Source organism: Synchiropus splendidus, chromosome 4 (assembly GCF_027744825.2).
Source record: "Synchiropus splendidus isolate RoL2022-P1 chromosome 4, RoL_Sspl_1.0, whole genome shotgun sequence".
NCBI classification, from domain to species: domain Eukaryota; kingdom Metazoa; phylum Chordata; class Actinopteri; order Syngnathiformes; family Callionymidae; genus Synchiropus; species Synchiropus splendidus.
The window spans coordinates 14,790,639-14,802,211 of NC_071337.1; the positions used below are offsets into that span (position 1 = coordinate 14,790,639).

General features: G+C 40.8%; 1 protein-coding gene across 1 annotated transcript; it reads right to left on the reverse strand.

Moving 5' to 3' along the window:
* Positions 1-1,526: 1,526 nt before the first annotated feature.
* On the reverse strand, positions 1,527-8,206 carry susd5 (sushi domain containing 5). Its single transcript, XM_053863248.1, has 5 exons — positions 7,871-8,206; positions 7,285-7,462; positions 5,717-5,826; positions 4,841-5,029; positions 1,527-4,373 (listed from the first exon to the last, which is right to left on the reverse strand). The coding sequence occupies exons 1-5, from the start codon at positions 7,941-7,943 to the stop codon at positions 2,638-2,640; spliced, it is 2,286 nt and encodes a 761-aa protein (XP_053719223.1). The 5' UTR covers positions 7,944-8,206; the 3' UTR covers positions 1,527-2,637.
* Between the last annotated feature and the right edge of the window lie 3,367 nt (positions 8,207-11,573).

Sequence of the window (11,573 nt, forward strand, 5' to 3'; positions counted from 1 at the left end):
TGAAAATGCTAATAATATTTTAGCAGAAATCATGACTTCAAACTAAGCATGAAATTGAGGTCAATGGAAGATGACCTTAAACGTTTTGAGCAGTTATGTTCCGGGAGTATCTTGGTTGTGGAGAGTGACCTCCTTTCTGTTTGAAAAAAGGCGAGAAATGATGATGTAACAGCAGCCATGTTTCTTCTTTTTGCTAGTATTCATACTCGCTAAGGAATGTTAGCCCTTGTGCCTTATTGAGTGTAATTGTTGTTGAAAGCACTGGATTTAATAATCATTTAAGGATCATTTTGGCAGTGTGGAGATGGTTATACCAATGGTTATACAACTCTAATCTGGTGTCAGAGAAGCTTGTGTAATGATGTTTGAACATTGAGTGTCTGTGCAGTTTTTCTCACTCAGGTGTTGAAAACTCACCAAGGAAAGTTTCTCTACCAAGTGTCTGCTAAGGTTCTCCTTCTAATGGCTTTACAGAGGTCATCATATGTTTACGGTCTGCATTGAATGTCAATTTCGTTTATATTTGAAGTACAGACCTAAAAAAAGGTCTGTTTTTGTATTCAAATTGCGTTACCTGAGTTGAAAGCTGAGGGAGACCCTTGATAGGTGACCAGTCCACTGCAGTAGGTGTACAGTACTTTATAAAACTGATGTCTTGCCTCTTCGGAAAATCGCAGGCAGTAATGTGTGTGTGAGTGGAAGTGGTGTAGCAGAGCCTTCTTATTTAAACGCAAAGCAAAGGTGAAACATCATTTCACCTCTTTACTTCACAATAATTGTGCAAGTTTATGAATTAGATTTAACATTGCTGTTCAAATGGCTCCAACTGAAGGCTGTCTGAAGTATTTTACAGTCCTATATGATTGAGATTGACTGCTCCAATTTAAATAACACCAGTAGAGCTTGAACAAAACTCATCAATAAATGCATGATTAAACCACATCGGGACATGTTCACGCTTTTATTGTGACCAAAATTACAATACACGCTGCATTTTTAAAACAAAATTACCACAATGCATGACATCTTGTTTCAGTTCTAACATCTCCATGTGTCGTTCATGTCTGATTTTTCTTTAAATGATGGAAATAAAATGTAAATGGTCCCAAAATGTATGAACTGTGTATGATGTTAAACGACAAAATAGAACTTTAAATAACATATTAAAATGACTGAGTTGATAAATAAAGCTAAACCTAAGCTAGACTTAAAACTTAAAAACTCTTAATTATTTACAGAACTAAAATGGCTTTGTCTTTCAATGTTCATGAACAAATGTGACAGCTAAAAACCAAGATACATTTGAAGCGTTTTGCAGCAAACACAATTTTAATGGATTAAAAACTCTAAAATCAGACGTTTTCATCTTTGAATTCTTGGACATTTTTTTGCAAATTTTATTCTAGTCTGTCTGATTGGAACATTTCAAGTCATATTTTTGAAAGGTTTCATCAACAAAATATACAGCACAAACTTTGTGAAGAAGTGATTTAATTATATTTTATAATGGAAAACTATTTCCGATGTTATTGCTTCAGCTACAGCATTTAATTTAATGACTACATAATTGTATGACGGTACTCTTTCAAACTCAACAACCACCAAACTATGAAATATAAAACTCATATTCACACATTCAAACATTTTCGTATTTCAGAATGACTCGAAAGTGTAAAGGTGGAAAAGGTGCTCTCCCTAGAGATTTGCGTGTTTGAGATGATATTTAAAAAACAAATGGAAAAGTAATTTTAAAGACAAGGTGAGATGTCACTGTGAGAACTGAATAGCGCAACTTCCAATGTTGCATTGTGAAGCCAGTGATAAAAAAATGTATCAGTGATGGTGGACATGCTTTGCAGACAAGTGGATGTGAGATGCACATAAATGCACTGAGTCACAAATGTGGACCAAAGCCGTCAAGCCTAACAAGCAGAGACATGTCTTCAAACATCTCTCCAGTCATCTTGACTCTTCCTCAGAACTCTCCTCTTCCCGTAGCGCCGTCTTCAAAGTTCCAATTAAACCCGACCGTAACACCTTCTCATTATGTCTAATGATCGTCTTTGCTTTCGTGACCGTCGGGTGAAATTTAGGCTCAGCACCTGCTCTAGCATTTGAAGGAGCGAATTCAAATAAAGGAAGTATATGTAAATGTAAAAGTTACAGGAGTGAGATCATTACAGAAGCATCAGATTATGCCACAGAACTCACTGCTGCAATGGAGGTCACAGTGTCACATGTTCTCAGTCATTCTCAACAAATTCAAAAGTGATTGATGATGCAGTCAGTCGATGTCACAAGGTTACAAAAATGTAGTTGGTAATTTATCTACCAGTCTTGCAGGAAAGACAGCAAGCAATATCTTAGACATGGGACCTTCTTCAAAAGGCAACCTGAATGCAGATTACGCAGCGCGTTGGTGCCCGTATTTTCGAGAGCATATTTGACCTTTTCACCTTGTACTTGTACAGATATAACGTGTGACAGACTTGTTTTGATGCTTTAGTTAAATCACTGTCATCATCAGGAGCAGATAAGATATACCTTTATGCAGTGTGTCCAAATTCCTTGCATGCTTAGGAACAAAAATGGATCTCTCACATTGTCAAATGTCTTTGTCCTCTTCCAATGTCTCTCTTAAACCTTCTGCTGCATCTCTATCTGTTGAGCCTGGTGCGTCTGAGTTTGCCCAGTGCCGTTCATCTCATACATTGAGCTTTTCTGCTGTCTCTGTCGGTAACACCACACCCCAATGATGACCGCTGCAGCTATCACGCACACTGCTGCGATTATTGCCGCCACTGTGGGAGCACGACTGGGAGAGCTAGGAGGACAGTTCTCACCCACACATATCGTCTCACCCATCTCTCCCTCCACCTTTCCTCTCTCCCCAGCTTGACCTGGTAGATCTTGGACATTGCCCCCCTTGCTTGTGCCTTTGTTGTTCAGTGGTGGTGCCGGGCCGTGATCCAGGTAGGGGTGATCCGTGAGGTCGTTCATCCAGGAGTGAGTGGGTGCTTCTTGTTGGGTGTTGTAGTCCAAGCTGTCTGAGAATGTCGGGGAGTCTAGTTGGTTTTCAGAGGAGGCAGTGGGAGTGTGGACCTCTGGCCACACCTCTACTCCCATTTGGTCAGAAGGGGTCCGGGTGTGTGGCTGTTCTACATCGTTTGGTCTGTCTGTTGCCTTGACAAGTCCCTCCCCTGTCACGTCCTCCCCCTTCTCTTTTCCACCTTGAGAAACAGGATGGCCATCAAGCCAGGTATCATCAGTCGTCTTTTCTCGTTCACCTTTCTTGGTCTTGTTCTGGCTTTCATCCCTCGCAATAGAGAAAATGACCTGTTTCTGGTTATCTTCTTCGCGGCTGAAATCATCATCGTGTTCTAAATGGTCATCATGGTCATCGTAATCATTAGGGTCGTCGTGGTCCTCATGACCATCGTCTCCATCATGTTCCAAATGATCATCATGGTCATCATGCTCATGGGATTCTTCATGGTCATTATGTTGGTCAATGACATCATGCTCATCGTGCTCATCATCATCTGTGTGTTCCTCTGAAGCATCTTCAGTGTGATCATCAGTTATGTCTTCAGGTTCCTCAAAACTTTCATGTCGATCATCAGATTCACGACTGTTGTAGTGGACATCATCATCCTCATGTTCTCCCATGTCGTAGTGGTCATCATGGTTGTCCTCATCTTCGTAGCGATCATTCCTGTCAAGATCTTCCTGTTGACCTGGAATATATTGTTTCACATCGTCATCTTCTTCTTGGTGGCTATCAGGGTCATCTTGATCCTCGGGGTGGGTATGATCATGGACGTCATCGTGGTCGTCAGTGTCGTGGTCACTCTCTGGTGTATCATCATGGTCATCAGGATCAAAACCCTGCTGAGGGTCAATGTCCTCTTTGCTCTCATTTTCTTTGCTTTCCTCTGATTGAACTCCAGAGGTCCTCTGAGTTGTCTGGGCGATGGGATTGGTGAAGGCTTCAGATGGGAACCAAAACAAGTGTTTCTGAGAGAGAAGAGAGACGGGTGCTTCGGTTGCTTCTTCATCGGTCTTCACCTCCTCCCTGCTCTCCTGCTCCCACACTGTTTGACCAACCAAGTCTTCCGCTGCTCTTTCTTCATCTTGGTCTCTTGTGTTTAAAGGTCCTGCCATTTCTTTGCCCTCATCCTGGTCTCCATCTTCATCTGGGTACTCTCCTTCTCCTTTCACTCCAAAGTAGACCTCTTGTTGCTGAAAGTTCTTTTGCTCCTGGAACACCTGACCATGAGCCTCTTCTGGTCTCTCATACTCATTTTGGTGAACAACTTCCACATATGTGTCTGTAAACTTGTCTTCATAGTCAATGTGACTTTCAGTTTCATCTGTGGAAAGAAAGGAAACAACATTGTGCATGAAATTCAACTGAAACTAACGTACGTGTGCCATATTGTAACATTTTTAAAGAAGATCATCTCTCTATCACACTGGCCCATCATGAACTTTTATGTGGACCACAAGAAGTTAGAGGTAAAGAGATAACTTCTATTCACTGCACCCATTATGTCTTCCTGGTAAATATGCCTGAAAAACGGTCGGTCAGAACTGAACAAACTTCTGTACAGAGACGCGAACAGGCTGCTGTGAACTAGGCCACGAGGCATCTAACACTGATGTGTCAACACAGCCATTTCTGACTTTCTAACAATACTGACTTTGTTGGGCAAAAGGAGGAATCGAGACAGTTGATTCACTTAACAGCGCCGCTCACTGAAGATCCCTGGTGACTGATCTGCTGGGTCCAAAGCTCAAGACAGACAGGGAACGTGTTGAATAACTAGCTCCTTCTTACCTTTCATACAAATCTGCACCAGCCCGTACCACTCTCCGCAGCTATCGCACAAGAGGCTGAAGGCACTTCGGCCATTGGGCATGGTGTAACCCGGAGCACATGCGTACAGCAGCTCGTCACCCATCTCAAAGCCGGAGTGTACCTGCAGACGTGCGTTTGGAAAGGATGGGGGGTCTCCACATGGCACACCTGGCATTAGATTGAAAAATAAGACGGTAAGTAGGTCAAAGTGCAGCGACAATCCATATACCAACCCGGGACCTATCCATCTGAACTGCCTCACTTCCCCTCTTTAGCCGGATGTCTGTCACCTGACAACTGAAACCCCAGGTTTCACTGCACAAAACCAACATTTGCTTCATCCTTTTCTACAAGACAACATCTACCTACCCCCTAAAATAGTGACCAAAGAGAGGTTGATTTTGTTTAATGGCTTCAAACAATGCATATTAATCATCTCTAAACTTTCTTTCACAGGGAAGGAGACTAAATGAGATCCATTTATTATAAATCTTTTAAGTGATTCAGTCCCTGCAGATGGACATGCAGTTGGCTGGATTTATCATCGATACAATTGTGTGAGGTGAAGGAGTACAATACAACAAACCACAGAAAAAAAGTTGTGCTTAAATTATTCTCCATTATTACCAAGGAGCGTCTGATATCACAATCTGTTTAGGCCTTTATTTTCTTGCTAGTACCAGATATAGATAGACAAATGGTGACAATCCTAAAACCATACACCTCTGAGTGCTAAATGAACAGCTACATACTGTCAGCTACTCTGAGAAAAACTATGCAGATACAACATGAAGTCCTTCATACAGTTTTGTGACCCTACATTTCGAGCAGATGATGGAGGCAGCTTTAATATACCTTTGTCCTTGATGCAGAAAGTGTCCAGATGTAAAGAGTCGTCTGTGGCGTTTTCTGTCCTCACATCCACTGCCTTCAGTGACCCACCCACAACGTTACACACTGTCATCCTGCAGAAAGAGATCATGGTTATTTACAATGGACCCCTTTGCTAGATTTTTATAAGAAAGGTCACAACAAGGTATGAGATTGTACGGAGCTGCAGAAATGTTTGGAGTCCAAACCACTTTCCCAGAAACCACCAGATTAAAGAGAAGATTAATAGAGTGAGGTCATACCCCTAGGAACAGCGTTACTGCAAAAGAATGTTTGTAGGCCTGCAGTAAGTAAAACACAACCTCATAGCAAAGATATACGTGTATATACGTATGTACCCGGCTTAGATCTCTTAGCAGAGCCTAACATTTAAAGAAGGCCACGCAGATCATCTACAGGTTCTGCACTAAAACTCCACTGCTGCGATCCACGTTTTTCATCTCCTCCTAGCAATAGTCAGGTTCAAAGTCAAATGATGTGGTATGAATATCTATCTTGTTAACGGCAAGTTGAACTCATTACTAAGAGCTGTGCACGAGTATGTGCGTACCTCAGCCATTACCAGTAATTAGGAAGATGCTTTTCAACTTAACATTTAACATACAGTACTTTTGGTATTATTTTTAATAACACAATGTCAGGAACTCATTTGCTAAAGTGTTTGATCTAATTTGGGTTTGTTTTAATAGGAAAACAATGCTTTGTTTTGAGGAATCAAATCCCATGTAAATACCCATTTGAAAAACTGCAAATACTGTATTATGAAGGAAACTTGGCATGTTTGTCGTAAAAATATCCCTGACAAGAGATTTATTTCTACTGTTAGATGTTGAAAATTAAATAGATAAATAACAAGAATAGGAGGGTAATCGGATGTGTCGCTCTGCTAAACGTAGCTTGAGCAAAGAAAAGAACCTCCTTTTCTGGATTTTTCATTCAGAATATGGTTGAATAAGCATAGACTCAACATGATTACTTAAATATGATGCCCAAAACAGGTAATAACAGTTAATAATAGCTAGACTTGGACAGTTTTTAAATTTTGACGGCTAAAGAAAGACCCTGCAGAACTATGAAGTGGTATTCCCTGAGCCAGTTAAAAGTGACAGGAAGAATACTAAACTGAAAAGGATTCATTGGAGGCGGATCTTTTTCATTTTTATGATCATTTTGCGCTACTCTTCTCCATGCGGGCTGTATTGACCTATATTTGTCGTCTATTGTTTTCAAACTGTCTCTGTGATGTATGTCCCGTTACCATGGAGACCAGAGGTGTAAATTAAGTCAGCCGTCGGACCTGACACCTCGGTTCAGAATTCCCTCCTCATCTGGGACGCAACAGAGGTGTCTTTTTCCTCCTCTTCCCCCCCTTCTTTTTCCAAAAAAGTGTCACTGTTGACATTATAACTGCTTCAACAATCACAGCTTTTTTTGTCGAGCTATCAGACACATGCAACATGACCTTTGACATTGCTGTAAATCCTAATGGTGTCATTTGTCTAAGAGGACACAAAACAATCCTGATGTCTTACCCCACTGTTCCACCGTGAAGCCAGCCGCGAGTGCAGAGAGAGAAGAAACATTCTGCCACAGCATGACGAAGCTCATCGGCTGATGCCAAACGGGCTTGATGAGCTGCACATGCCCGCTCAGCCTCTCTGTAGTCCACCAGGCCAGAAGAGTTCTTCAGATCCAGCACAAACACACGGCCTGAAACACAAGTACAACACTGCTTAAAGCTTTTTTTTTTTTTTTAAGATGTGCATATTTTAAATTCCAAAAAATGTGTAAAAAGTATATTTATGTTCCTCATATTCTGAAACTATAAAAAGGAATATTTCAAAGTGTATGGAATATGTTAATGTAAATTTCAGGAATAAATCCTCTTTATATTTTTTATTATTTATTAATAATTATTATTATTATCAATTTGCTTTAAGGAAATATAAAATGTTGACAGATCCACCCCTCTTCTCTCTATTTATCAGTATATTTGTGTCTCTATTGATCATTGTGGTCATAAAATAGAATTTGGTTTCAAAAAATAATCAGTTAGACTAATAAAAAAATGTACATGTGTTTAAAATGATTATTATTATTCCATTTTAATCCACTTACCATCTGCGTTGACTCCTGAAGACACAAAAAACAATCCAAAAAGTAAAACAAATTGACCATAAACTGCTGACATCTTTCCAGCTCTTGCTTCTGGTGCTCCTTAGACGGTCCCTAATTGCTCTCACCAGCTAGAAACTTCAGATGTTAGTAACCTGTTGTTTTCTCTCCGGGCCGGAGCGAGGAGAGGTCGGTTTGTCGACGAGTTTGGGTGAAAAAGGGGAAAGCAGAGCGTTGGTACTGGCTTAAGAGACACCCGGACAGTCTCCTCAAATATTCCCCCTCGCTAGCTGATGGAGGACTGGTGTGAAAACTCTCACGTCCTTGTTAGAAAATGCGTCAGGGCTGAAAAACTAGTGATGGTCAGACTGGTGGACTGCTCTTTTATAGAGAGAGAGGGGGCGAGGCTACGGCTGAAGTGTCCATGAGCATTTGTCCATCTATGCTGTCACACATGGAAAAGGTTCAGAGGTACAACTTGTTTTACTTCAATTGGAACAATATATATATATATATATATATATTTTTTTTTTTTTCCTTTTGAAAAAGAAATCAATTGTCATGTCAGCACTGCCAAGGTCAATGCTTAGATCTTCTATAGGTTACGGTCCAAGTGTGTGTTCTATTTGTGGAGGAAGATAAAGTCTGCGGCCTATAGAGGTTTTGGGAGGCTTTGTCCAAAGAAACCTGCCTGTAAAGATAACAACCGACCACTTCAGTGCAGCGCTGATCACATGAAAGCACCAGCCCCATGTCTCTGTTTCAGATTGATGCACTGCAATAACATTTTGAGTCTCATGCATGTGCTAGTTCATCATACATGAAATAATTTGAATTAAAGTCAACAGACCTAGTGACATTTTATAAATCTCAGAGAGGTTGGTTTGAAGCGAACCAGAGGGGAACACTTGAACCGTGGATATTCTGGTTTACAGCTGATGTCTTGTAGATTGTAAAGGGGTGGAAGTGGGTGAGCAATCACAAAGACAGTTGCTGCCAAATACCGCACTGTGATAGAAGAACTCATTGTCGATTGTACAGTGATGGTGAAGAACTCTTCCAACATCTGAAAGAGAACATCCATTTCTGGGCCGGTTTCAGAGTCAGTCTTCATCTCCCACTTCGAGTCTGTGATAAGAAAGGCACCTAAATGTCATCTTAACTTCACTGTGAACAGGTGATGGGGAGGGATTGGGGGAGCAGTTCAATCGATGTCTTTACTGCTTCGGGTTGTTTATGCGGCACCACTAGCCGACTTGCTCTGACCACTGAGTTGTATCTGCTTGTCTGTTACAATATCCTCCTAGCAGGTCTGCTATTTCATATAGTCGTAATGTTAAGGCTGCCGTCAAGTCATTCACTAATAAAGCAGCAGCTCTACACTGAGTCCCAAATAACTAAGCTCCTCTGTCCATGATGGAATAAGGTACAAGACAAGATTAATATCTTTATTATTTTATTTATTATTTGAATCCAAACGGAAGTAAACTTCTGAACTGTCTACGCTCTCTCACATACGTGTTTTGCTGTCATAACACTCTCAAACATCCACCATATGGTCGTCCAGTCAATAAGGGGGGAGCGGTACCAGACACATGTGCATGCTGCTATTTCTGGACGTGCAGTGGTTAGACAGGAAATGGAATTGTTCAGAATAGCGAGAAGCAGTGATTCACACCTGCCCTGTCTCCATGAGGCAGGTGAGAATTATGTTTGGTGCCTCCTCTATCAGGAGACGGTCACACACCCATGAACATCGCACTGACGTGTTATAGCGCTAGACTTCCACTGGGCAGCCATCAGACGATCTTAAACATGAACGTAAAACACAAACCGGCTACATGATTGCTCAGGGAGACCGGGGACTTCCGGTGTGAGACACGTCCTGTCAGGATGAGGTTTCGTGTGAGGGTGTGTGGGATTGAGTAATGGAGGCATAGTTGACACATGAAATGATGGGAACCCCTGAGCTGTTTTTCTTTTTCTATACTTTTTCTATACTATAGTCAATGAGTATATATATATATATATATATATATATATATATATATATATATATATATATATATATAGTCAAGCCAAAAGAGATGAACTTTCCCCAGACAGAATAATTATCTTAAAAGGCTGAATAATGACCAAGACTAATGTCAGGAGCTTTTTCCACATGAAGCTATATCCTAAACTGCCTCCAAATAATCTATTCTAGTCACAGAGACATGAGACAACCAGGCGGAAAGATTATCCAACATCCCCCGCAACAGCAGCAACAGTGAGGTGCACTCTTTTGGATCCATGCAGTCTCACAATGAAATTTGTATTCACAGTGAGACTGTGCTCTGACGTTACTGCAGAGCCTGTGAACATTCAACACGGAGCTGCCAGTCACAGACAGGCCATGGACAGAAGGACAGGGAGCTATTTCTAAGCTATTAATTTCATTATTGTTTACCTCTATGTGAGATAAGAAGATCATAATGAGTGGTTAAAGTGTCAGTACATTTTGGCACGTAGATTAAAATGGGGGAAATCCCATGTTTACTGACCCCAGGCTGAAATTTTAATGAAGATGATGGGACATATACCACTATGATCTAAAATGTCTCACTGGTGTCAAGTTAGATTGCGATCAACTGAGTGTTTTCATGACTCACTGCGTCACATTCTATTTGACCTCGTGACCTTTGTAGAACGGTCTCATTTTTTTGTTTGTTGTCCATGTTATGAGGACAACACTTTAAGGAGCCCAAAAAAGGTCAGTAGTGACTGAGGGAGACAACACCCATCATTTCAAATTGCTGTAGCCATCAATGATATTATCTTATGTCATCAGAACTGACAGCTCAAAACTCTCATGGGAACATAGATATTGCAGATTTCTGCAAATCAAGATCTGGGAGGACCTGAGTTTTCATATGACTTCTAAAAGACCACATCAATGTGACTGGGTGGTGATTGTATCTTTTAAGCTAAGATAAGGTAAGCAGTCCTGGCTCCAGACGCAGAGGAACAGTACTGGTTCCATGGTAAAACACCCAATGAACCCTAAATCGAGGTACACAACCGATGATGTGTAGTACTGGAACACCATGCAAATAGCAAAGCTCCATAGTTGTGGTATGTACTGAGGAATATTCACCACCTAGCCCTACCACATATATTAAAATGAAGAAGAGAAGGAATATAAAACAGCCATAACAGCAACAAGTCAAAAGCAGGGCTTGACTCTTCAGTGCTGTATAAGTCTGATGGTTAAAAAGCCAATGAATTATAGTGCATTGATTTCGACTGTGAGTCCTGTTTTTTTTTTCTCCGCTTGTGTTCTCTTGTCCCATCTCTGGGCCTGAAGATGAATTCCAGACTATACATGAGATGAATTCCACATCTATACATGAGCGCCCTCCATCAGTAGCAATTGAGAACTGCAGAAAGTGAGACTAGACCATGGATGAGTTTTCTTTGGTTATTATTATTACTATTATTGCCTTTTTTGTCATGACCACACTGCCCAACAGCCCATTACCGTGACGTATTTATTTAAATATATGCATTATTCATAATTATAATACTTATTGTAAGAGTAGGGTTTTTTTACGTCTTAGTTGATTGAAAACAAAATGTTTTCCACAAGTGTGTTATATCAATTAGAACGTTTAGATTACCTCTGTTTAGATCTGGGGAGAACAAGTTAGTTATCGGTGGACAACAT

Bases quoted from the DNA above. Each gene is read 5' to 3' on its own strand.
- susd5 (XM_053863248.1), bottom strand. From the start codon at position 7,943: ATGTCAGCAGTTTATGGTCAATTTGTTTTACTTTTTGGATTGTTTTTT. The intron at 7,463-7,870 runs GTAAGTGGATTA...CTTGTGTTTCAG, and splicing joins TTCAGGAGTCAACGCAGATG to GCCGTGTGTTTGTGCTGGAT. The intron at 5,827-7,284 runs GTAAGACATCAG...CTCTTTCTGCAG, and splicing joins CTTCACGGTGGAACAGTGGG to GATGACAGTGTGTAACGTTG.